At 49.0% G+C, this 24,996-nt stretch overlaps 1 protein-coding gene and 1 long non-coding RNA gene across 5 annotated transcripts in view; one reads left to right on the forward strand and one right to left on the reverse strand.

Moving 5' to 3' along the window:
• The window catches only part of LOC308591176, a 230,257-nt gene that overhangs the window by 60,244 nt on the left and 145,017 nt on the right, over nucleotides 1-24,996 (reverse strand). The gene's annotated exons all lie outside the window — the stretch shown is intronic.
• LOC308591009 (maestro heat-like repeat-containing protein family member 7) overlaps nucleotides 5,173-24,996 on the forward strand; it is a 25,565-nt gene continuing 5,741 nt past the window's right edge. The window contains exons 1-15 of one of the 4 annotated variants that reach the window (XM_081201510.1): nucleotides 5,173-5,279; nucleotides 6,687-6,781; nucleotides 8,922-9,031; nucleotides 9,337-9,462; nucleotides 10,603-10,707; nucleotides 12,318-12,450; nucleotides 15,586-15,695; nucleotides 17,240-17,389; nucleotides 17,467-17,621; nucleotides 19,671-19,812; nucleotides 20,242-20,438; nucleotides 21,020-21,157; nucleotides 22,347-22,455; nucleotides 23,306-23,446; nucleotides 24,601-24,774. In XM_081201510.1, the coding sequence (XP_081057636.1) occupies nucleotides 6,712-6,781; nucleotides 8,922-9,031; nucleotides 9,337-9,462; nucleotides 10,603-10,707; nucleotides 12,318-12,450; nucleotides 15,586-15,695; nucleotides 17,240-17,389; nucleotides 17,467-17,621; nucleotides 19,671-19,812; nucleotides 20,242-20,438; nucleotides 21,020-21,157; nucleotides 22,347-22,455; nucleotides 23,306-23,446; nucleotides 24,601-24,774 (1,860 nt within the window). In that variant the 5' untranslated portion in view covers nucleotides 5,173-5,279; nucleotides 6,687-6,711. The other 3 variants (XM_081201508.1, XM_081201509.1, XM_081201511.1) reach the window with 3 other exon arrangements.

The raw sequence follows: 24,996 nt of genomic DNA on the forward strand, positions 1-24,996 counted from the left end.
CATCCAGTTACATTTGGTTTCTGCTTAACTTAGCTGGGAGTTCTTTCTGCTCCCCCTTGGAGTCAGGGGCTGGGATCCTGGCAGACCCAGATGCTTAGAAACTGTGTGCGAGTTTACGTTTTTAGTCTAGTGTTAGGGACGCAGGTGGTAATGTGGGTTAAACCAGAAGGTTGGTGGTTCGAATCCCCGCAACGGGGTGAGCTCCCGTTGCTCGGTCCCTGCTCCTGCCAACCTAGCAGTTCGAAAGCACGTCAAAGTGCAAGTAGATTAATAGGTACCACTCCGGTGGGAAGGTAAATGGCATTTCCATACGCTGCTCTGGTTAGCCAGAAGCAGCTTAGTCATGCTGGCCACATGACCGGAAGCTGTACGCCGGCTCCCTCGGCCAGTAAAGCGAGATGAGAGCCGCAACCCCAGAGTTGTCCGCGACTGGACCTAATGGTCAGGGGTCCCTTTACCTTTACTAGTACAGTGTTGCTTTAACTTTTCAAAAGCCTGACATTATTGCTGTTAACTTTTTCACATAGGAATCTTATTGCCTTATCTTTTTTTGTAGACGGCTTTGAGCTCTCTCTCTCTCTCTCTCTCTCTCTCTCTCTCTGTGTGTGTGTGTGTGTGTGTGTGTGTGTGTTGATTTACAATCAAGTGCTGCATAAATTTTGTGGAATAAATTAATACATAAAGCTTTGTGGGCGGGATGCGCAGAAAGGCTTCGTCTGCTGAAGCTCAGCGTAGCTGGGATTATTCTGTGTGGGGTTCCTCGGAGGCATTTTAGCAGAGATTGGGCGGCCATGTGCCAGGGGTTCTCCACCCGTGATCCCTGCATTGCAGTGGGTTGGACTAGATGACCCCATGGGGTCCTTCCCAACCCTACGAGTCCGTGGCGGTGCCCTGCCCTTTGCCAGCCTGTGTGCCATGCCAAAGCAGTGCTGCCCGGGCTCTGGAGCGGCTGGCCTCCCTTGCCAGGGCCCCTCTCTGAGTCACTCCTTTCCCCGGAGTGTGATTTCTGCCTTGGCTTGCGTACCCTCCAGTGCTCGGCGAGCCACGTTCTCTCGCACGCCCCCGCTCTGGCTGCCGCTCCCTGCCACCCACGCTCACCTGATCCTCATGCCCGTAGAGGAGACGGCACCGGCTGGCTGGCTGGCTGACTGGCTACCCTGGGACGGTTTCCCCAGAAGACCTTGCAACCGCAGAAGGGTTTTCCGAAAGAGGCGATTGTCCTGCCAGGGTGGCAGCAGCCTGGCATGAGAAGAAGCAGGGAGAAGCGAAGGGGGCACCCCTATTCCTATGAATGCCAGGGGCCCCTGGAGGTGGGTGCCCCATGGGCACCGGGGTGGCCAATGTAAGAACAGGATTTTTAGAGAAAAGGACAATGAGAGAGTTGCAGAAATACTATGCAAGGGGAGGGGCTTTTGATGAATTTAGATTTGAGGGGAGTGGGCCGGGGAGTTTTTGGGAAGGGACCCATCAGATTTCCATTCTCCTGCCCTCGCTGTGTGTACCAGTCCTGGCATCTCCAGATTGATTCCTACATTGCCAGGGGCTGGATTAGATGACTCTAGGGTTCCCTTCCAACTCTGCTGTTCTGTGATTCAGTGGCAAGGATATCAGGGGGGCAGGACTAGGAACGGGTCTCTTTTCTCCCAAACAAATAATAATAATAATAATAATAATAATAATAATAATAATAATAATAATAATTTATTATTTATACCCCGCCCATCTGACTGAGTTTCCCCAGCCACTCTGGGTGGCTCCCAATAAAATGTTAAAAACAGTACAGCGTTAAGTATTAAAAGCTTCCCTGAACTTCAGATGTCTTTTAAAGATAGGATAGCTGCTTATTTCCTTCACATCTGATGGGAGGGTGTTCCACAGGGTGGGCGCCACTACCAAGAAGGCCCTCTGCCTGGTTCCCTGTAACCTCACTTTTCGCAGTGAGGGAACCGCCAGAAGGCCCTCGGCGCTGGATCTCAGTGTCCGGACTGAACGATGGGGGTGGAGACGCTCCTTCAGGTCTACTGGACTGAGGCCGTTTAGGGCTTTCAAGGTCAGCACCAACACTTTGAATTGTGCTCAGAAAAGTACTGGGAGCCAATGCAGATCTCTCAGGACTGGTGTTATGCGGTCCCGGCGGCCACTCCCAGTCACCAGTCTAGCTGCCGCATTCTGGATTAATTGCAGTTTCCAGATCACTTTCAAAGGTAGCCCCACGTAAAGCGCATTGCAGTAGTCCAAGCGGGAGATAACTAGACCAAGGGTTTGGTGAGCAGCTATGGCTGCCTCCTCTGCCAGCTGGAGGAGATTCTCTTGGTCTGCCCCTCCCATCAGCCCCCGCTGATGGGATTGGTGGTCCAGCATATCTGCCTTGCTCAGACGCCCACCTGGAGTCTTGTGTCCAGTTCTGGGCACCACAGTTTAAGGAGGATATTAAGGAGGATATTAAGTGGAAGGTGTCCAGAGGAGGGAGACTAAGACGATCAGGGGTCTGGAAAGCAAGCCTGATGAGGAACGGTTGAAGGAGCTGGGCATGTTTAGGCTGGGAAAGAGGAGGCTGAGAGGAGATACGAGAGCCATCTTCAGATACCTCATGGAAGAGAGAACAAGCTTGTTTCCTCCTGCTCCAGAGGGTAGGACTCGAACCCGTGACTTCAAGTTAGAAGAAAGGAGATTCCGACTAAACATCAGGAAGAACTTTCTGACAGCAAGAGCTGTTCGACAGAGGAACAGAATCGGAAGCTGGTAGACTCTCCTTCCTTGGAGGTTTTTAAGCAGAGGTTGCCGGGAACTCTTTAGCTGTGACCGCTTGCATTCTAGCGGTTTGGATGATCTTTGGGGGGCTCCCTCCCAATTCTACCATTCAGACTGTCAACGGAATGCCAGCGGAAGGACGGTGTGTCTCCAGGGACCAGCTTTCGCTGCCGCCTGCCTCTCCGTGACTCTTGCTCCTGGGCTGGGCAGCCTTAATTGCAGGGAGTTGGCTGGCAACCAGAGCCAGCGACGAGGGCGTAGCGCTGAGCATTACGTCACGGCCCTGCTGAGCGACAGGGCTGAGCACATAAACAGCCCTTCCTCCCTGCCTCTCTCTCACACTCGGGACTCGGTGGTGGGAGAGACTCGGGCTTCCCTGATGGCTGGGAGGCTCGCCTGAGGATCCGGCGTGGATTTCTCCCGGGGAGACCCAGTGCAGGTGATGCTTCTGCCAGGGAGGGGAAACCGAGGCCGGTGGGTGGGTGGGTGGAACTGCACTGCACCGCCGGAGGCAGTGAGAGCTGCTGCTCTCGCACTCGGGTCCTGCTTTGGGGTTTCCCATCGGGGCGTCCGGTTGCCCCCTTTGAGAACAGGCCTTCGGGAGGAGATGGGCTGCCCCGCTTTGGCCAGCCTCTCCTCATGGGGCTTCACATGCACAAGGTTTCGCTGCTGGTTTGCCCAGCCGTCGCTTTGCTGGTGGTCGTTGCTCTGCAAGGCAGGTGAGCACAATTTGGCAGCTGGGGTTGTGGCTTCAAGTTCCGCCGTGCCGCTTTGTTGGTGCCAGCCCTGCCTTGGCTCAACCTATCTGTTTGTTACCCCAACCCATTGCTCGGGTGATGGGGAAATGAAGAACTAATTTGTGATGCTCACACCAAATGCTTTAGCTGAGATTCCCGCATTCCAATGGGTTGGACTGGATGACCTTTGGGGGGCCCCTTCCAACTCTGCAATTCTCTGATTCAAATGCGAGACGATCTTTGAACGCTTTGTTTTTTCTTTTAAGTGGACTTCCTTTGCCTGTTGTTGGTTTAAGACATAGGAAGCTGCCTTATGCTGTGTGTCAGACCATAGGTCAGTATTGCCCACACACCAAAGAGTGGCGCAACAACAAATAAGGTTCCATTAAAATTGGGGCGTTGTTTCTTCACTGTTTTATATCTGCACCAGTAACTTTTCATAATTTGAACCTCCATGAAGCTCTCCAAAGGCGAGACCAGCTTGGGAGGGAAGCGTCCGTTGGAGCAAAGCATTCCATTGCCGTTTCTCATTGGTTGCCCGGCCATTTCCCTGCCCGTTATGACATCAATAACTGCCATGGGCACTTGATCTCAACCTGCGTTGACCACCACGGCCCTACTGAGCGACAGGGCTGAGCACATAAACAGCCCTTCCTCCCTGCCTCTCTCACACTCGGGACTCGGTGGTGGGAGAGACTCGGGCTTCCCTGACGGCTGGGAGGCTCGCCTGAGGATCCGGCGTGGATTTCTCCCGGGGAGACCCAGTGCAGGTGATGCTTCTGCCAGGGAGGGGAAACCGAGGCCGGTGGGTGGGTGGGTGGGTGGGTGGGTGGAACTGCACTGCACCGCCAGAGGCAGTGAGAGCTGCTGCTCTCGCACTCGGGTCCTGCTTTGGGGTTTCCCATCGGGGCGTCCGGTTGCCCCCTTTGAGAACAGGCCTTCGGGAGGAGATGGGCTGCCCCGCTTTGGCCAGCCTCTCCTCATAGGGCTTCACATGCACAAGGTTTCGCTGCTGGTTTGCCCAGCCATCGCTTTGCTGGTGGTCGTTGCTCTGCAAGGCAGGTGAGCACAATTTGGCAGCTGGGGTTGTGGCTTCAAGTTCCGCCGTGCCGCTTTGTTGGTGCCAGCCCTGCCTTGGCTCAACCTATCTGTTTGTTACCCCAACCCATTGCTCGGGTGACGGGGAAATGGAGAACTAATTTGTGATGCTCACACCAAATGCTTTAGCTGAGATTCCCGCATTCCAACGGGTTGGACTGGATGACCTTTGGGGGGCCCCTTCCAACTCTGCAATTCTCTGATTCAAATGCGAGACGATCTTTGAACGCTTTGTTTTTTCTTTTAAGTGGACTTCCTTTGCCTGTTGTTGGTTTAAGACATAGGAAGCTGCCTTATGCTGTGTGTCAGACCATAGGTCAGTATTGCCCACACACCAAAGAGTGGCGCAACAACAAATAAGGTTCCATTAAAATTGGGGCGTTGTTTCTTCACTGTTTTATATCTGCACCAGTAACTTTTCATAATTTGAACCTCCATGAAGCTCTCCAGAGGCGAGACCAGCTTGGGAGGGAAACGTTGTTGGAGCAAAGCATTCCATTGTCGTTTCTCATTGGTTGCCCGGCCATTTCCCTGCCCATTATGACATCAATAACTGCCATGGGCACTTGATCTCAACCTGCGTTGACCACCAAACCTTTCTACACTCATTTTCCTTTCATCTGTTGGCTTACTATGGATTTGAAACAGTGAGACTTTTAAGGGTGAAAAACACCTCTCTAGCCACTGTCCCAGGTTGGCAGCAAAATCATTCCCTCATATTTGCTCAGCAGGTAGGAGGCAATCATTTTTCCCCCTCGTTTTGTTTTCCATTCTTTTCAAAAGATGCAAGATTGTGGGTAGAACACTTACTGGGTTAAGGCGGTCTCTTGCAAAATGATTCATTATTTACACAGCTCCATTAGTGTTCGCTGTGTGTTGCATTGTATCATATTGTTATACTGCACCCCAATTTCTGAGAGATATTTCAGGGTTTCCAATCTGCATATAAGGTCATATTCCTTCAAATGACATCACTGGAGATTTGTGCCAAATCCCACTAGCGTTGTGTTTACACCACAATTATTTTCCAGATAACCCACAAATTTCCCCCAGTCCTCAATAAATTTTTGATCTTTAGTATATCTAATTTTCCCTGTTAGTTTGTCCAATTCTGCATATTCTGTCAGTTTTACTCTCCACTCTTCTACTGTTGGAATTATCTCCTTCCATTTCTGGGCCAACACGATTCTGGCTGCTGTTACAGCATACTGGAAAAGTTTGCAGTCCTTTCTTCTGATGTCCTTTCCAACAATCCCTAATAAAAAAGCTTCTGGTTTTTTCACAAAGGTATATCTTAACTCTTTTTCGTTGTAAATCTCTTCCCAAAAGCCCTTAACTTTCTTACACTCCCAACATTGATGAAAAAATGTCCCTTCTTTATGTTTACATTTCCAGCATTTGTTGTCTACCTTATATATCTTTGCCAATTTTACGGGGGTCATGTACCATCTGTAGAGCATTTTCATCATGTTTTCCTTCAATAACGTACATGCCGTAAATTTTATATTTTCTCTCCACAACCTTTCCCAGTCCTCTAATTGAACATTGTATCCAAAATCCCTTGCCCACTGAACCATCACCGATTTCACTTCCTCGTCCTTCGTATACCACTCCAACAGTATTTTATACATTTTTGACAGATTTTTGTGGTCATTATTTATTATATCTTTTTGGAAAGTTGATTCTTTTTCCTCATAACCCCTTTCCTTCAACTCTTTTTTAAACATTTCATTTATCTGAAAGTAGTGCAGCCAATCATGTGTAAATACTTTAACTTGGTCATATGGTTTTACTTTCCACTTTCCTCCTTCGTTGGTAACCATTTCTCCATATTTTCCCCACTTTCCTCTCATATTAATTTTCTTAACGCACATTATCTCCAGCGGGGATAACCAATGCGGAACTCTTGACTCCAATATATTTTTATATCTATCCCAAACCTCTATTAGTGCTCCTCTGAAGATGTGGTTACCAAAACCCTTGTGCACCCTCTTTTTATCACACCAAAGGTATGATACAGATACAGTTGTGGCACTGGGTGAATGCCCAGTGCCTGGGCTTGCTAGCATACATGAGCCAATATCAACATTCCCCCAGCAGCGCTTCCTGCTAAACAAATCGGAGAATGTTTTCGAGACAGTCGTTGCAAGAGCTTAGAAGCTGGGAAGACTCGGCGTCGTTGCCCCAAAATGCAGGTAAGCTCCTCTCGCTGATGACACAGTCATAGGGTGCTTCCAGAGGTGGTGATCTTCCTTCACAGCTGGAGGCAGCAATGCTTCTGAATACCAATTTCTGGAAGACGCAAGAGACGAGAGGGCGCTTGCGTTCAATTCCTGCTTGAGGGTTTCCTGTTGTTGCATCATGTCCTCATTCTTCAGAAAAGGAAGCATGTTTATGAAAATGCTCTTGAGTCTGCTGCCTGGAGAATAAAGGTAAAGGTAAAGGGACCCCTGACCATTAGGTCCAGTCGTGGCTGACTCTGTGGTTGCAGCGCTCATCTCGCTTTATTGGCCGAGGGAGCCGGCGTACAGCTTCCGGGTCATGTGGCCAGCATGACTAAACCGCTTCTGGCGAACCAGAGCAGCGCACAGAAATGCTGTTTATGTTCCCGCTGGAGTGGTACCTATTTATCTACTTGAACTTTAATAATAATAATAATAATAATAATAATAATAATAATAATAATAATAATTTTTAATTTATACCCCGCCCTCCCCAGCCAAGGCCGGGCTCAGAGTGTCTTACAAGCAATAATAAAAACAAGATGAATGATTACAACTTAAAAACAAAAATAAAATACAACATTAATATAATGGAACATTAAAATATTAAAATGTAGCCTCATCGCAGGAGGAGAAGGAAAAGAACAAAGAAAGAGAGAGAGGGAGGGAATCAAATTGGCTCCAAGCCAAAGGCCAGGCGGAACAACTCTGTCTTACAGGCCCTGCGGAAAGAAATCAGATCCTGCAGGGCCCTGGTCTCATGAGACAGAGCGTTCCACCAAGCCGGAGCCAGTGTTGAAAAGCACTTTGACGTGCTTTTGAACTGCTAGGTGGGCAGGAGCAGGGACCGAGCAACAGGAGCTCACCCCGTCGCAGGGATTCGAACCGCTGACCTTCTGATCGGCAAGCCCTAGGCTCTGTGGTTTAACCCACAGCGCCACCCGTGTTTAACCTGGTTTAACCTGGAGAATAGGTTTGTCTTAATTGCCAGCACAAATCACAGCTTTGCACATGGAGGCTTCCACTACGTCGGGGTGCAGAACCTCCAGCCTGCCAGAGGTCCATTTTGTCTCATCGGGCCATTTCCCCCAGACCAGTACACCCAGTGGCGTAGCGTGGGTTGTCAGCACCCGGGGCAAGGCAAGTAATTTGCGCCCCCTAACCTGCCGCCGCTGCCAGCTTCTTCTTGCTGCTGCCTGGTCTGATCTGGTGTGGTTCTCTCCCGCGCTCAGCGCTGCGCTGGGCGGCCGCTGCACTGTCCCTCCCCCAGATAGTCCCTCGCTCTCTCTCCGCACCGCACGCCTGGCACCCACCCGCTCCACTGTGGGCGGTGACCCAGCGGCTCGGATCGGATTCGCACAGCCAGCACTGCAGTGAGAGAGAGTGAGTGAGCCAGGTAGGGGCAGAGAGCTGAGAGTGCGAGCGCCCCCCCCCCAGATGTTGCGCCCGGTGCGGCTGGCCCCCCCTGCACCCCCCACGCTACGCCATTGAGTACACCTGCCCTTCAGCTGACAAGACTGGTGGCAGCACAGGTGGGAGGATAAGGTTTAGTTCTGTCTCTGGACAGCTCAGCTGCTTAGAGCGTGGTGCTGATGATACCAAGGTCTCAGGTTCAATCCCCACATGAGGCAGCTGCATATTCCTTTAGACCAGGGGTAGGCAACCTGAGGCCTGGGGCCGGATGCGGCCCAATCGCCTTCTCAATCCGGCCCACAGATGGTCCGGGAATCAGCGTGTTTTTATATGAGTAGAATGCGTCCTTTTATTTAAAATGCATCTCTGGGTTATTTGTGGGGCATAGGAATTCGTTCATATTTTTTTTCAAAATATAGTCCAGCCCCCCACATTGTTTGAGGGTGGACCAACCCACGCCTGAAAAAGGTTGCTGACCCCTGCTTTAGACGTTTGCTGAAAACTTGTCTGTTGTTTAATCGTGTTTCATTGCTTTTAGATGAGTTTAGCAGTTTTTAAATATTTTAAATTTGTTTTGTTTCGTTTATAATTTTTAAAAATAATAATAAAGGGTTTTTTTGTTTTTTTGTTTTTGCTCCTTTGGGCTTCTCTGGGAGGAAAGGCGCAGTATTTACTTATTAAATTAATAAACTTGTTTCAGATTCACCAAGCTCAGACTCCTCCCAGACAACATTTAGTTCTGCAGCTTCTGAGGGAGAAATGAGGGGTGTCATGCGCTTCATGCACCAGTTTCTCCACAAAAGCCACCAGGTATCTGTACCCCAACCCTGCCCTCGCTTTCCCTGCTACGACATGAGTTCCTTAAAAATGGAGGGGGTGGGGGCTTCTTCCTCCAGTCACATAATTCAGGAATACTTTGAATTGGGCTCGAACCCAGCAAAGTAGGCACGGCACTGGAGTAAAACATTCCCTGCGGAACACCCCCAGAAGGGTCGTAGTTTCCAAATCTTTCTGGGGGCAGCCCCGCAGAGAGCATGTTGCGGTAGTCAAGATGGCTTGCCACTTTTGCTAATCCTTCTTGAACTCATCATCCTGTCCTTGATTGGGGAGGCTAGGAATTACCTGAGAAGGTCAAGTTCCTGGACTGCACAGACCTCATCAGCACAAAGCTCGACAGCAGTAAGGCGGGCTACATTGGTCAACATCACTACAACCCGACCCTGATAAGAGAAACTCTCATGGTGAGTAAGCCGACCCGTGTACATGTGAGTGCGAACGATGAAAATAGCCCTAAAAAACTCCTCCTAACGGAGCCCAAGGAAAGATTAGCACTAGAAGTGTTGTATAGTGGGAAAGATGGGCAACAGACACAGCTCTTTTAAGCAACAGCTCTTTATTACAGCACTTAGCAGTACTCTAAGTCTCTCTGAACAGTGAAGCTGGCTGCCTTATATAATGCTCAATAACCTGTAACAGTAACAAATTCCAACTAGCTACCCAATCGGTGAAAGCAACTCTCAATCCTTCATTTGCATACTGGTGGCCCAGAGTGAGAACTTCAGCCAGTCTGAATACATAACAAGAAGCCCACAGCTTTATGGTTTGCCCGTTTTGACCCTGCCCTGGGCTCTTTAAGAATGACTTTGCCTTGGTAATTGTGTCTCTGTTTGGCTGTGGGAAAACCATCGTAGGAAAACCTCAAAAAGGATATCATTGAGATAGGGCAGAAATGGCCTAGCCTGGATGGAGCCGCTCCCTTAGGAGGAAAGGTTACATCATTGGGGGCTCCTTAAACATAAGATGCTAGCTTAGTCGGTAGTACATGAGACGCTTAATCTCAAGGTTGCGGGTTCGAGCCCCACGTTGGGCAAAAGATTCCTGCATTGCAGGGGGTGGGACTGGATGACCCTTGTGGTCCCTTTCGACTCTACAGTTCTCTGATGTATAAGTATAGGGGGAAGATGTGCAGCCACAACAGCACCACCCACTCATAAAGAGAGATGTGTAGCCAAAACAGCACCACCCATTCATAAAGAGAGATGTGTAGCCAAAACAGCACCACCCATTCATAAAGAGAGATGTGTAGCCAAAACAGCACCACCCATTCATAAAGAGAGATGGAAAAGCACAAACCAAAAAACACAACTCCCTGAGGGGGAGAAACTCCCGAAAACAGCCCAGAAAGGACTGGGCATGCTCGGGGGCTTTGTAATGCTTGCAGACCTTGTGGAGAGAAATGGGGAATCAGGTTGGAGGGGGAATAGAACAAAATGCCCTAGAGCACTTCATGCTGCAACTCTGGGTTGCAGTTCCCACTTGTGCACTACAAGAATGCGTCTCATGAAATCTCCATGGATGCCGTCCTTTCTTTGCCGTTCCAGTTCCTTCTTCCTGAAACGGGATCCCCATTGGTCGAGGAGCGGATCATGGCCTTGTCCAGAATCACCAAGCTGGTCTGCTGCATCACGTCCCATTGCACACCCAAAGTGAGGCTCAGTCGCCCATTCCCAGGGCTGGTTTGGTTTAGCAAACTGCGTGGAAGTAGTTCAGAAAACCTCCAAACTACACCTGAAAGTAGTTCCCATAACTGCTGAACAACTCACCTGCAGTTTTTAGGGTTGCCATGTTCTGAAGAGCAAAAAAAAGGACACATTTTCAGTTTTTTACTTTTAGCTATGGATTGCTATGGCGAATCATGAAAAAGAGGACATGTCCTGGAAAAAGAGGACATATGACAACCCTAAAAACTGCACATATTGAATTTATGTGAATTAAGTTCCTTTTGGAGGAAGACTTTGAATGATTCCTGGTTTGAAGCTCATTCTCTTGCATTTGTTTCTTACTCTTCAGACTAGCGCTTTCATCTGCTGGGGGGAAATACTGTAAATGGAGCAATTCACTCTCTGCACGTGTTTTAAGATACTTTCTTGCTGTTCTTAGGTACAATTCTATGCTTCTATGATTTTACACTCCAGCCCAGCAGCTTTTAACCTTCTGGGGATTATTTGAACTTGAACTGCTTGTTGAATCACAGAATCACAGAATCGGAGAGTTCGACATGAACTGAATTTGCTCACTTTGTTAAGGGACGGGTGTGCCAAACTTGGATTAGAACTAGTTCCCTTTCAGAATGAGCTTTCCCAGCTCAGCTGACACCAGTCATCAGGAGTAAAATGCCCGTCAGGATGACTGACAGTCGGGGGGGGGGTTGTGGGGGGGAGGAATTTATATACGTGTAAGGAATGAGGACTTGTTTAGTGCAAAGATTGCCTGTGGCACTGAGCTGTATCCCCATTAGGACGTACTGCATTTTTCAACTTTCAAATTCCCCAAATGAGGGGTGCTAAAAAATTGTAACACGACTTGGGAATTCAAAAGATAATTTGGTTAAATCAATATAATTTAGTTTTGCTTGGTGAGTAAAATTGCATAGAAATCATTAGAAATGATTGCCAAGTACTTGCAGTTATACTATATATTAATATTGCATTATTATTATTTTTATTAAGCAATACCTGGCATTTTCAGGAGGTAAAATTAAAATTCTTTGGTTTTCCAAAAGCCATTTATGTGCTTCTTCCTCAAACGTACTTGCCAAGGTAAATGTTGTCCAGTCACAAAAATAATAGCAGATTTGAATTCCTCACATCCAAAACCATTTTTTAAAAGATCCCTCACTGAAGGAATCTGAAAAAAGTAAGTTTCACCCCGTAAAATAACACTCTCTAGTAGCCCATGTCAGTGTGCCACCTTCACAGGAAAGAGTAAAGGGGTGCATTTGGGGATATCTTGGCAGCAGGGTCCAAATCCGTAGGGAGGTTGATTAAGGTCTGATTCTCTTTGCACCCCACTGCAGCCATGGTGGGTGGCATGACACAAAATGGCTGCTATGGGGTGTCAGGTGTGACACAAAATAGCTGGTGTGAGGTGTGACACAAAATGGCTGCTGTGTGCATTGGACGGCACAAAATGGCTGCTGTGATGTGTGAGGTGTGGCACAAACTGGCTGCCGTGGGGTGCGTGGCATGACACAAAATGGCTGCCACACTTGAGGAGGAGTAGAAATGAGGTAGTGTAGAATGATTCTCTCCTGCAGGGAATGAAGGACTTCAAGATGGGGAAGCTGGCGGGGCACCTGGCGCTTTGCAGCAACGACTCCAGCGAGAGCGTGTGCCACTTGGCGGCCGACGCACTCCACTGCCTGTACACCCTGATCCTTCACCAGACGAGTAAGAGCAAGGACCCGCCGGCCTTCCCCAAGATGGTTCATGGCGGGGAAAGGGAAATAAATGGGTTGGCATGTTGGCAATAGCTGGGAAGCGGGATGTCCCGCCAGAGGAGATAAAGCAAAAAAGGTTCTTCGCTTAGAGCAGCCTTTCTCAACTTGTGGGTCCCCAGATGTTGTTGAACTACAACTCCCATCACCCCTAGCTAGAAAGGCCAGAGCTCAGGGATGATGGGATTTGTAGTCCAACAACATCTGGGGACCCACAGGTTGAGAACCGCTGGCTTAGAGCGTCTTCAGATTAGCAAGGGTGGCTTTACCTTCTGAGCCTGCTTGGTGGAGGCTTGTTTCATGGCTGCTCCTGCTATTCTGCCAGGCTGTCTGTCAGCCCAACCCTGCCTTTCTGAGGGCCGGGTGGAGAGCCCTGGAGGGCCACCTTCAGGGTCCGGGTCTGAGCTTCCCTGCTGGCCGGCCTGAAGGAGTGTTGGGCGGCCTCCTTTTGCTGCTCCATCCCCTCTCCGCACCCTGCTTAGGGGTGCCCATGTCCCTTGAGCTGACCCCCAACTCCTCCAGCTCCACTTTCTGTTGGGGTGACCCACTGGGGAAATCCGTGTCGCGTGGTCCTTCAAAACCTGCAAAGGCCACCGTCTCAACACTAATACATGGTGAGTATTGGCACCTATTTTGGGGGGACAGGTGCAGCACTGTATATCTATATGAGCTTCGATGGTGTATCTCTCTTCACACAAGTGCCCATTAATGAAGCCTTGACAGCCATTCAAAACAAATACAATCCCCCCGAATACATCCTGGACCTGACCAACCACTGCCTAACCAACACGTACTTCATCCACAATGGACAAAGATACAAACAGATAGAAGGAGCACCTATGGGATCACCCCTCTCACCGGTCATCGCAAATCTGTACATGGAACACTTTGAAACCAATGCTTTAGACAAGTCAGAACACAAACCCAAACTTTGGCTCAGGTATGTTGACGACACCTTTGTAATTTGGCCACACGGGAAGAAAAAACTAGATAGCTTCCTCACACATCTCAACAGCCTACACCCCAAAATACAATTCACTATGGAAATAGAAGCCAACAACCAACTTCCCTTCCTTGACGTCCTAATCTACAAAAAACCTGATGGCTCCCTAGGACACACTATCTACCGGAAAAAAACACACACCAACCGCTACTTACATGCACAATCACACCACCACCCTGCACAAATAAACTCCGTAGCCAAGACTCTCATCTCCAGAACCAAACGCCTGGCTGACAAAGACCACTTGACAACTGAGTTACAGAATCTTTCAAATGTGTTAATCGCCAACGGATACCAGCAAAACAGGGTTACGAAGCTAATCCAAAAAGAAACACCCCCCAAAAACCAAGACACAGAAGAAAACAATGGCATGGCCCTCCTTCCTTATATCAAGGGCACTACAGATAAAATTAGCAAAATCCTCCATAAACACAATATCAAAACAGCCTTTTGCACCAACCAAAAAATAGCCAATATCCTCAGAAACCCCAAAGATAAAATCCAGTTAGAAAACCAAGGGGTCTATGAAATACCCTGCAAAGTCTGCCCAGCCACGTACATTGGACAAACAAACAGACGAATAAATGCACGTATCGCAGAACACAAGAATGCCGTCAAAAAAGAAGAAAAAACTTCCTCTCTTTACCAACACATGAAAGAAACAGGACACGAAATTAATTTTTCAGATTCCAAATTGCTCTTTAACATGGAACACCACCACAAGAGAATAATCATGGAAGCCATCGAGATAGAGAAACACCCTCACAACATGAACAAGCGTGACGATACGTCCCGCCTGCCAGACATCTGGAAAATAGCCCTCCCCACAAAAACCGACACCAGAACCAGAGGCACACAGAACGCCATCTCCAATCAACCACACCAGACCCAAACCCAGACCCTCTCCACAGATAAATTACAGACACCATCCAGTAGCCAAACCATAGTGGCACCTCCGGATGCTGCACCCCCCTGCAATCCCTACACAGATCTGGCTGGCACAGGGCACAAAACCACAGCTCGCCCCTATACACGAAGCCAAGCCAGAGCACAACTAAGTGCAGTACAGCCATCTTCTCAGAAAAAACTCTTCACTAGCTCAAGAGGTCAAGACACGAAAGCTTTAGCAACTAATCCACACCTAATGACCCTCCTAAGTGGTACTCAGAATATCACTCAAGAAATCACTCAAGATATCCCTCAAGTAATTAATGAACAAAAGAAGAAAAGACACACTAACCTGGGAACTTCCTCTCTGCCCAGAACGTTGGAGGCTATACACCACACCCCCTCAACAGTATTTATAGGAACTCAAACACTGAGATCCTGCTCTGTTCCAGTAACAAGAAGCCGAAAGCACCAGCCTGAAGATGACGAGTGAGACCTCGTCGAAACGTCGCCTAGACACCCCAACTCTTACACGGGAAGACACCCGAAGACACCAAAACCTACATTCCTGTACCCGTGAAAATCTACGAAAGCATATATCTATATGTATCTATATATATCTCTCTATATAATATACCGTATATACCGTTTCTTTGCATCTATCTACAGCTATAGCTATACAGTGGTACCTCTGGATGCGAACGGGATCTGTTCCGGAGCCCCATTCGCATCCTGAGTAGAACGGAACACGCAACTGCGTGTCTGTGCATGCGCAGGTCGTATTTCGTTGCTTGCGCGCATGTGCGTGACGTCATTTTGAGTGTCTGCACATCCGTTCTGCAGCCTTGTTCGCATCCTGAGTAGAACGGAACACGCGACTGCGTGTCTGCGCATGCGCAGGTCGCATTTCGTCGCTTCCGCACATGCGTGTGACGTCATTTTGAGCGTCTGCGCATGCGTGAGCAGCGAAACCCGGAAGTAACGCGTTCCGTTACTTCTGGGTCGCCGCGGAGCGTAACTTGAAAACACTCAACCTGAAGCATATTTAACCCAAGGTATGACTGTATCTATATCTATCTATCTATCTATCTATCTATCTATCTATCTATCTATCTATTATCTATCTATCTATCTATCTATCTATCTATCTATCTATCTATCTATCTAATCTCTGAGTTTCTTTGTACGTTTCCCGAGGCCTGATGAAGCCTGAGAACGACACAGAATTTATGGAGCTTATGCAGGACTGGAAAGAGGAAAAGATCTCCTGGCTGGACTGGTTCTCTGACATCAGCACCACCACTATGGTAAACCTTTTTCACCAGCTCCAACGTGTGTCTTCTTCACACCTGGCAATTTTGGGCATGGACCTGTTTAACAGGTGCAACTGAAACGAATGTAACCAACACAGGAGTTTGGAAACCCATCCAGTTAATCTAGATTAATAAAATTATGTTTTGTTTTGTTTTTAAAAAGGAAGCACGTCCAGTTGCGCACAGGCACATGCAGAGAGGCAGGGCGGGCTGTGTCCGGGTGTTTGCCGCGCAGCCAAGGGCACACCTGGGTTTTGAGCTAGTGATCGTATAACTGAGCCCAGGACTTGTGCTTTGACTGCCAGTGGCTTTTCAAAGGTCCTTCTCTGCTCCGCTGCTGTATCTGAGATCGTTTCAATGAGAGAGTTTAAAAAAAGAAAGAATGAATATGAAAAATGCTCAGCACTCAGAAAACTGAGTGATGGTGGGGGCAGCAGGGATAAAAAAAAAATAGAGGGAGAGGGGATGCAATGGAGTATCCAAGAAATGGCCTGGCTGTCTGGCTGTCAGGTAAGAATCCTGAATAGGATCATTTAATGCTGCAGATTTTTAATTCCTAGTCCCAGTCCCCACTCAGAGGACACATCCACACATCCATTTGCCCCACAACTTTCCCCCAAGTAAAATCAATTTTTACTGCTGAATCGGAGCAAATGTCAATTGGTTGGCCTCCATTTTTAGCACTGGTTAGAAGTGTGGATGAGCCCTAACACTGGACTGTGGTCTTTCCTATGCATAAGGAGAGCACTGCAACCTTTCCTGCAGCACCAGAATCATAGAATTGGAAGGGACCACAAGGATCATCTCGTCCAGGGTTTCCCAAATGTGGGTCTCCAGCTCTTTTTGGACTACAACTCCCATGATCCTTGAGCACTGGTCCTGCAAGATAAGGAAGATGGAAGCTGAAATATACTCAGAGTAGTCGCAAAGTGATTTCATGCTCTTTATTCAGCTCATAGTGGTGAAGAGGAATGAATGAAAGTCCCCTCAAAGTATCTGCTTTATATACATTATTTACACAATGGGCTGCACATGATTGGCTAATTCTGGAATTCTACTGTAAGCCAATCAGGTTGTGGAGTCACTTCTATCTGGAGCATGATTGGGTGGTTCCTGCCAACCAATCATACTGCTGCATTGTTCTAGGACCAATCAGACTGCTGCATCATGAATCCTATTATTCTAGGACCAATCAGACTGCTGCATTCTGAATCCTATTGTTCTAGGACCAATCAGACTGCTGCAGTTTGGATCCTATTCAACTCAGTACATAACAGAAGCTGTAGTCCAGCAAGAGCTGGAGACCCAAGTTTGGGAACCCCCAATCTAATCCAACCCCCTGCAATGCAAGAAGCTTTGACCCAAAGTGAGGCTCGAACCCACAACCCTGGGATTAAGAGTCTCATGCTCTACCGACTGATCTTAAGGAGGGTCCCATAGCGAGTCAGCTCATCCCAAGATAGGATCCCAGCCATGGTGGATCCCAGCTCTTTGGTGTAACCGCCACCAGGCTTTCAACGCACCCCTTCCGTTTTCAGAAATTCAAGAAATGCCTCCAAGGCGACGAGCAGATGGACTTCCTCCTAGCAGCCATCGAGGGCATGAGGGATGACAACCTTTACCACACGACGGCTGCCATCCTGATGCTGGAAGCCATGCTGAGGAATCCCCAGCCCATTTTCACCAAGGTACGCTGCCTTGGAGACTCCCGTTCCCCCTTCTCCTCTCTCCCCAGTCACCTCTTCCCTCCTCTTTCCCCCTGCAGGTGCCCGAAACCACCAGGTTCATGTATTTCAGTCTGGAGCACATCGGAGACCCGCAGGCCCGCCTGGAGGTCTTCAGGTTCCTCTTGCTTCTGGGGAAGAGCCACCCTCAGGATGTGGTGAAGACCCTCCTGGCCTGCTCTGTCCAGTGTGACAGGTGAGCGAGATGGGGACAGGGGGATAAAAGAAAAAAAATTGATTTAAAATCCTTTTCGTACTGGCTAAATCAGTGGTTCTCGAACTTTTTTCTCTGGGCCACACTTTCAGAATAAAAATTTGCCTGTGACACACCGAATTTTTGTCGATAAAAATATATTGGGAAAGAAATAACTCCTAGCAGTGCTTGATTTATAACACAGAACACAACTACCGTATTTTTCGCCCTATAAGACGCACTTTTTCCCCTCCAAAAATGAAGGGGAAATCTGGGTGCGTCCTATGGGGTGAATGCAGGCTTTCGCTGAAGCCTGGAGAGCGAGAGGGGTCCGTGCGCACCGACCCCTCTCGCTCTCCAGGCTTCAGGAAGCTATCCCAAGTCTTGCAAGCCCGGCGGGATGTCCCGCGGGCTCGCAAGGCTTGCGGGCAGCAGCCTGCACCCAAAAGCTGGGGACAGCGGGGAGGCGCAGAGCCGCCACCCCGCTATTCCCCGACCTGATCTGGAGGCTGGCGGGGGGAGAAGCAAGCCTGCTTCTCCCCCCCCCCCGCCAGCCCCACAAGCTCGGGGGATAGGGGGATGGCGAAGCGCCGCCATCCCTCTATTCCCCGACCTGATCTGGAGGCTGGGGGTGGGAGAAGCAAGCCTGCTTCTCCCCCCCACCAGCCCCACAACCTCCAGATCAGGTCGGGGAATAGCGGGATGGCGGCGCTCCGCCATCCTCCTATTCCCCGACCTGATCTGGAGGCTGGCGGGCGGAGAAGCAAGCCTGCTTCTCCCCCCGCCAGCCCCACAAGCTCGGGGGATAGCGGGCCAAGCTGTCCCTGAAGGCAGAAGAGGGAGACGGGGCACTCCGTCTCCCTCTTCTAGCTTGGGATGGTTGCGCAAAGCCTCTGCAGGGCAGCGCAGTGCGCTGCCCCACAGAGGCTTGGGAGGCTGTCCCTGAAGGCAGAAGAGGGAGACGAAGTGCTCCGTCTCCCTCTTCTAGCTTGGGGATGGCTGCGCAAACCTGGGGGGAAATCAAATTTTTTCCTTTGATTTCCCCCCCCCAAAAAAAAATAGGTGCGTCCTATGGGCCGGTGCGTCCTATAGGGCGAAAAATATGGTACTTTGTAATATGATCATTGGACATCCAGAAAGTATCAAACAATACAGCAATGTAAGAAGGTGAATCATTTCCAAAATGTAATTATAAACGAGCATGAAACTTAAGTATGTGTACAAACTCAGTGAGAGGTGTGAGCTTACTTTTGCCAGGTAATCTCATTTATATCAGGGTGGAATGTAGACACACATTAAAAAACACAGTGAAAATGCTTTTTTAAAAAAGCGTTTTGAAAAATATATTGAATTTGCCATAAGCTCATCACTGCCATCTAGTGTCATGTTTGTATGATTCAGGTAGGTAGCCATGTTGGTCTGACGCAGTAGAAATATATTTTAAAAATTGATAAAAAATGTCCAGTGGCACCTTAGAGACCAACTAAGTTTGTTCTTGGTATGAGCTTTCATGTGCATGCATCGTATCTGAAGAAGTGTGCATGCAGATGAAAACTCATACCGATAGTTGGTCTCAGGTGCTACTGGACAATTTATTTTATTATATATATATATATTTCTATGTTTGTATGATGCACACTTAAAACGTTATATTTGCAGCTGTATAGCTGAGTCCCAGGTCTCATTTGGGACAAGCAAACTCTCATCTCATCAACGCAGAGATGCCTTTCTCTTTTCTGCTCTCTCATATTTGTCAGAGCTGAACATCCCTGCTCACAACAATAGGTCATGGAGAACTGCAGAAGAACAGCCAATGCTCTTTTCCTTTTTTTAAAATTAAAAGCGCATTTGTTCACAAGTTACACTCCATCTTTCTCCACTCCCACAGAATGACCCCTCCAGTCCTAAGTCCCACATCACTGCCTAGCCAGTGCTCTTGAAGAGAGGGGCACCACACACATACTGGTCTAAATCGCCTTTCTCTCGTTTTGCCGTAATCTGAACGCATTTCGTGCGCCAACCGAAGCCCCTGCTTCTCCCCCCCCCTCGCAGCACCGCCTTCGCCATGTGGAACAGCTTAACCTGCTTCTCTGACACTGCGCAGAAGGTCCTGGCCGTGCTGCAGTCCATCCTGCAGGAGCAGCCGATCTACAGGGATGGCCCCAGGGTTAAGGCCTCCTTGCAACCCTTGGCTGTAAGTGCTGGCAGGACTCTGGCCCCCAAGAAAGCACCCAAAGAGCAAAGCGGCCCTGTGTGTGACATCTCCAAGGCCCATCCCCGGGGCCCATCTGCCCACGAGTCAGAGGGAAGCGACCCGCCTCGGGCGGCGGACTTCCACAGGGCAGTGCCACTGTAAGCACAGCACCCACCTCTGCTGGGTCACACAGTGGCAGCACTTCCGGATACCTCTCCCGAAGCCACCACACGACCCTGGTAAGGGAGGCAAGTGGGGGGGGCGGGTGGCACCCTTGCCTCAGGCGGCAAAGTGAAACAGACCCCAGAGATGCCTCTTTGGCGTCCGGGTGGCCATTTGAGGCACCTAAGGACGTGGCCAGGAAGGGAAGTGGGCGGGAAATTCCTCTCCTTGCTCAGGTACGATCAGGTGCCTTGACCGACCTCCCAGGCCAACGCAGCGTTTTACGAGCTCTTGAGTCGCCCGTCCCCAGCCTGCCGCGAGGTGCTGAGAGAGATGTTCGCCACGCTGTCCATAGCAGTCCTCTGCCAAATCTCCTTCGCGGTGTACTTTACACCAGAGGAGATAGGTGTCTACACGACGGCCTGCATCCGCCACGAGATCCCCACCCCTCCTGCTCCCATCAGGTGCGCTTCTTTCGGTTCATCCGATTTTCCCTGTTTGTCACAGGCAGGGTCGACTGATACTGCGGTAGCCCTCTAGCCAGGGCAGCCGGACACACGCACGCAGCTCCCTGCTGAGCCGGACTTCGCTCCTCGTCCGGCCCAAGGTTGTTTTTTGGGAAATTGTCTTTTTAATTTGTGACATGATACACAGCGACAGCCTCCACTTAAAGAATGGCAGCTTCTGTATTAGCACGCCAGGCTGTGCTTTCACAAGTTTCTGGTCCTCAAGGCTGCATGCAGAAAAAAGCCTGAAAATGCATGGGTGTTTTCTTCAAAATGCTTAGCAGCGTGGGGATCACATGCGAGTGACGGTAGCCAGGACTGCTGTGATCAAGGGAACAACTTCAGCACAAGTTGGTCTCCGCACCCCAACCCCTGTGGTGCCCGGGACTCTGTGAGAGCCAGCTATCTTTTACCAGCATAAACTATGAGGCACAATGGCCTACCCAAATCACTGAGGTAATGCATGCCACCCCTTTGAGGAACTGCTGTAAACCCAGCACAAGAAATCCATTCTAATACGGATTTGTCTCTGTGTGCAGGTCTGCTTTGAAAACTTTCAAAGGCCTCATCAGGTGTGCAGGAGATGAGGATCTCATCCTAATCATGAACAAGAGGGGAAGTTCAGAACTCCTGTTACATCGCAGGACCCACCTGAAAGGTCTTGCTCTCTTTGCCAGGTAAGCACATCGCTGTTAAAAGGAGCAGCGAGATCTGAAGAGTCTCCAAAAATCTTTGGGGGAGATCCCTAAGGCGTGGAACTTCATATCAGCCCCATAAGGGTCTGGATGGCATTGAATGTGGACTAAGAGGGCAGGGGAGAGTGAATGGAACCAAGCACCTTGAAAGGGAGGAGGGAGATAGAGACTCTGAGGTCTAAAACCATTTCATTGTCCAGATAGGTAATTTATAATAATAATAATAATTTATTATTTATACCCCGCCCATCTGGCTGGGCTTCCACAGCCACTCTGGGCGGCTTCCAAAAAAAATTAAAATACTGTAATACATCAAACATTAAAAGCTTCCCTAAACAGGGCTGCCTTCAGATGTCTTCTAAAAGTCTGGTAGTTGTTGTTCTCTTTGACATCTGGTGGGAGGGTGTTCCACAGGGAGGGCGCCACTACCAAGAAGGCCCTCTGCCTGGTTCCCTGTAACTTGGCTTCTCACAGTGAGGGAACCGCCAGAAGGCCCTCGGCGCTGGACCTCAGTGCCCGGTAAAACGATGGGGGTGGAGACGCTCCTTCAGATATACTGGACCGAGGCCGTTTAGGGCTTTAAAGGTCAGCACCAACACTTTGAATTGTGCTTGGAAATGTACTGGGAACCAGTGTAGGTCTTTCAGTACCGGTGTTATGTGGTCTCGGCGGCCGCTCCCAGTCACCAGTCTGGCTGCCGCATTCTGGATTAGTTGCGGTTTCTGGGTCACCTTCAAAGGTAGCCCCACGTAGAGCCCATTGCAGTAGTCCATTTCTCAGTTCATACCAGGAAGCCGTTTTCAGGTGTCTCCAAAATAGGAGCTGCCCATAAACTTTGATGGAGAAATCAAATAATTAATCATGACTGGGATTGGGCCACTAGCATGTCCAGTCCTCCCCGTCACCCATTCAGCGAGAATGGAATCCACTCTGCAGCATTTTGTTGCAGGGCCTTCCTTGTGTATCCCAATAGCTAGCTCAGGTGGTGTGTTATGACAGCTCTGTAGTCAAAGCACGAGGGCTGAGAAGCAAGAGGGAGGTATGCTCCGCATGTTCCCCGAAAATGGAACAGAATATCGGGAAAGAAGACATGGCTGGCTGGATCAGGGGGGAAGAACACTCCATTTTGCAATTCTTTGGACACCCAGTGTTTCTGTTTTTCAATGACAAGAGAGATAGTCAGGGGCGAGGGAAGCGAAAGGATGTTGCCTTACTTGCTGGAGATTCTGGAAAGCGAGGGGTGTCCGAAACACATCACTGTGATGCCTTTCTTAATTGAGGTGAGCCTTGTTTTATGGAGGTAGGTGGGTCTGATTAATTGCACAGCTGATCCGCCCCAGCCCCTCTTAGACTCCCATCTGCTTCCCCCAAGAGCATCATAGCCAAAGCCATTCCCCTAACCCACATTTCTGGCAAATCAAGCTGTGCACAGTTGTTTTCAGCGGACTGCAAAGGCTTCCAGAGCCCAGCGCACTGCACCTCCCAAGCCACAAAACTTAGCTGTGGTCACCTGTGCTTTGCGAGCCCTGCGTCTCAGCTGCTTGAAGGAGTTTGCAGAGACCAGTGCGGAGAGCTTTGCAAGCCCTGACGCCACATATTTGGCCCCTGTGGGCCAAACAGGGAGGTCTGGCAAGCAGAGCTGCCCCCCCCCATAAGGCATGCTGAGGCAGTCGCCTCAAGATGACACACCCAAGGAGCACGCAGCTTGATAACAATAATAATACTTTTATTGTCATTGTACAACCTGTGTACAATGAAATTAAACAAGCGCCCCCCCCCGCAACGCTCAATCTCTTATCGAACAACACACCACCTCGCAAGTCAATTTCACAGTGTCATTTTCTGTTCAACAGCCTAACAGGCCACGGATAGAAGCTATTTTTTAGCCTGTTGGTACGGCTTCTATATCTCCTGCCCGAGGATAGAAGATTAAAGAGGTGATGGCCGGGGTGTGAGCCATCCCTGATAATTTTTCTCGCTCTCCTAAGGCAACAATCCCTTGCAATGTCATCTTGCTACCTCCTGGCCTCCTCCTCCTGCTCCTCTTTGGCCTGATCCAGCAAGCTCTTCTCGTGTTTTCATGTTCAAGGCCTGCTGCTGCCAGTTCTGCACATTCTTTTTCCGTTCTAGTTCCTTCATAAGGGAGCCTTAGCGCCAGCTATGGAAGATAGCATCATTGAGCAGCTGTGCCAGCAGGTGAAGGCCAGCCAGTTGGAGCTCAGATCCCTAGCTCTCGACGGCATGATTTGCTTTTTGGATCATCAAGAGAAGGTGAGAGACACACAGTGATCTACCAGTGGACCAATAGGTCTTCCCAGTGGGTGGGGAGCCTACCATCCTCTAGATCAGGGTTTCCAAAACTTAGGTCTCCAGCTGTTTTGGGACTACAACTCCCATCATCCCTAGCTAGCAGGACCAGTAGTCAGGGATGATGGGAATTGTAGTCCCAAAACAGCTGGAGGCCCCTGTTTGGGAAACCCTGCTCTAGATATTGCTGGTTGCCTAATTACACCTGCTGGACAGAGGTTGACTACCACTGTTCTGTATTCTCAATATTATCATTATCATTATCATCACCAGTTTTCAATTTATTATAGAACCACAAAGATAAATAAACAATAGCAAAAATTCAATCAGATATCTAACTAAAGGCAGGGCATGCAAAACCTAAACGAATTGAATAATAACACACAATCTAAGATCATGACAGCCACATTTCTCTAGAGGGCATGGGGATAGATAGTCTGAAACTAAGCTATATGAAATAAAATCCCTCCACACTGAGTAGAAATGACCAGAATATTCCTGTCCATTAGAGACCCATAGCTTATGTGTTACTTTTTTCTGCAGTAACTAAATTCCAAATATTTTTATACCATAATGATATTAGTCTTTGGGGTTGGTTTTTTTACGATTTCCATTGTTGTGCCATAGGGATCCCAGCAACATTTGTGTCGGATGTTCCTTCCGGCAAAATGTCTTCATGGTACATGTCCACGTATTTAGTAGGGAAAACAGGAGAAATCTGAATATGTGTTTTGATAATATCTAGTATCGCCTGATGAATTTTCTTCCAGAATAAAAGCAACCTGTGGGCATTCCCACCAGATATGGGGAAGGAAAATCCCTTTATTCCTGCAAACTCTCCAACAGTTTGGTGAACAGATGTGGAATTCATAAGGAAATCTGCATGTGCAGATGCTGATTTTTAAAAGGCTTGGAATCCAAAATACTTTCTGGCCCATGTCTTCTACGCCACCATTTTCATCTTTTTGACAAGGAGGGCGGGGAACCAGCCATGAGGTTTTGGTTCTCTGTGGCATCTTGTGTTCTGTTCAAAGCTAAAGATTCCCCGGAGGAAAGACACGGAAACTAACTTTGTTGCTTCTCTGGAGATCTGTGACTCAGCCTTTTGTGTCGCGCAGATGAAAAAACTGAAGCCTGCCTTTCCAGATATCATAGCCAGGGTGCGCGACGCTGACAGAGACATCAAAGTGAAGGCTCTCAGGCTCCTGCCAGAACTCCTGAAGTGTCATAGCAGGGAGGTGAACTCCCTCACCATCAAGGTGGCCACCAGCGTGATGCCACTTTTTGACGACGTGAGTCAGGCCAGGTGCAGGTGCGGCAGCAACCGTGGCCGCAGGGCAGGCCCCAGTGGCTGGGTGTAGAGTTGGTGGGAAGCCACCCAATGTTTGTGTGTGTCTACAGCTTTTCCCTGCCATTTTGTGCTGCACTTTCATCCCAGCACATATCAAGATATGAGCACCATCAACTTGGGGTTTTTTTACCCCTGAAATGCATACGTATCTCTATTATCGATA

Source organism: Podarcis bocagei (genome assembly GCF_964188305.1).
Source record: "Podarcis bocagei genome assembly, chromosome: 7".
Taxonomy (NCBI): Eukaryota; Metazoa; Chordata; class Lepidosauria; order Squamata; family Lacertidae; genus Podarcis; species Podarcis bocagei.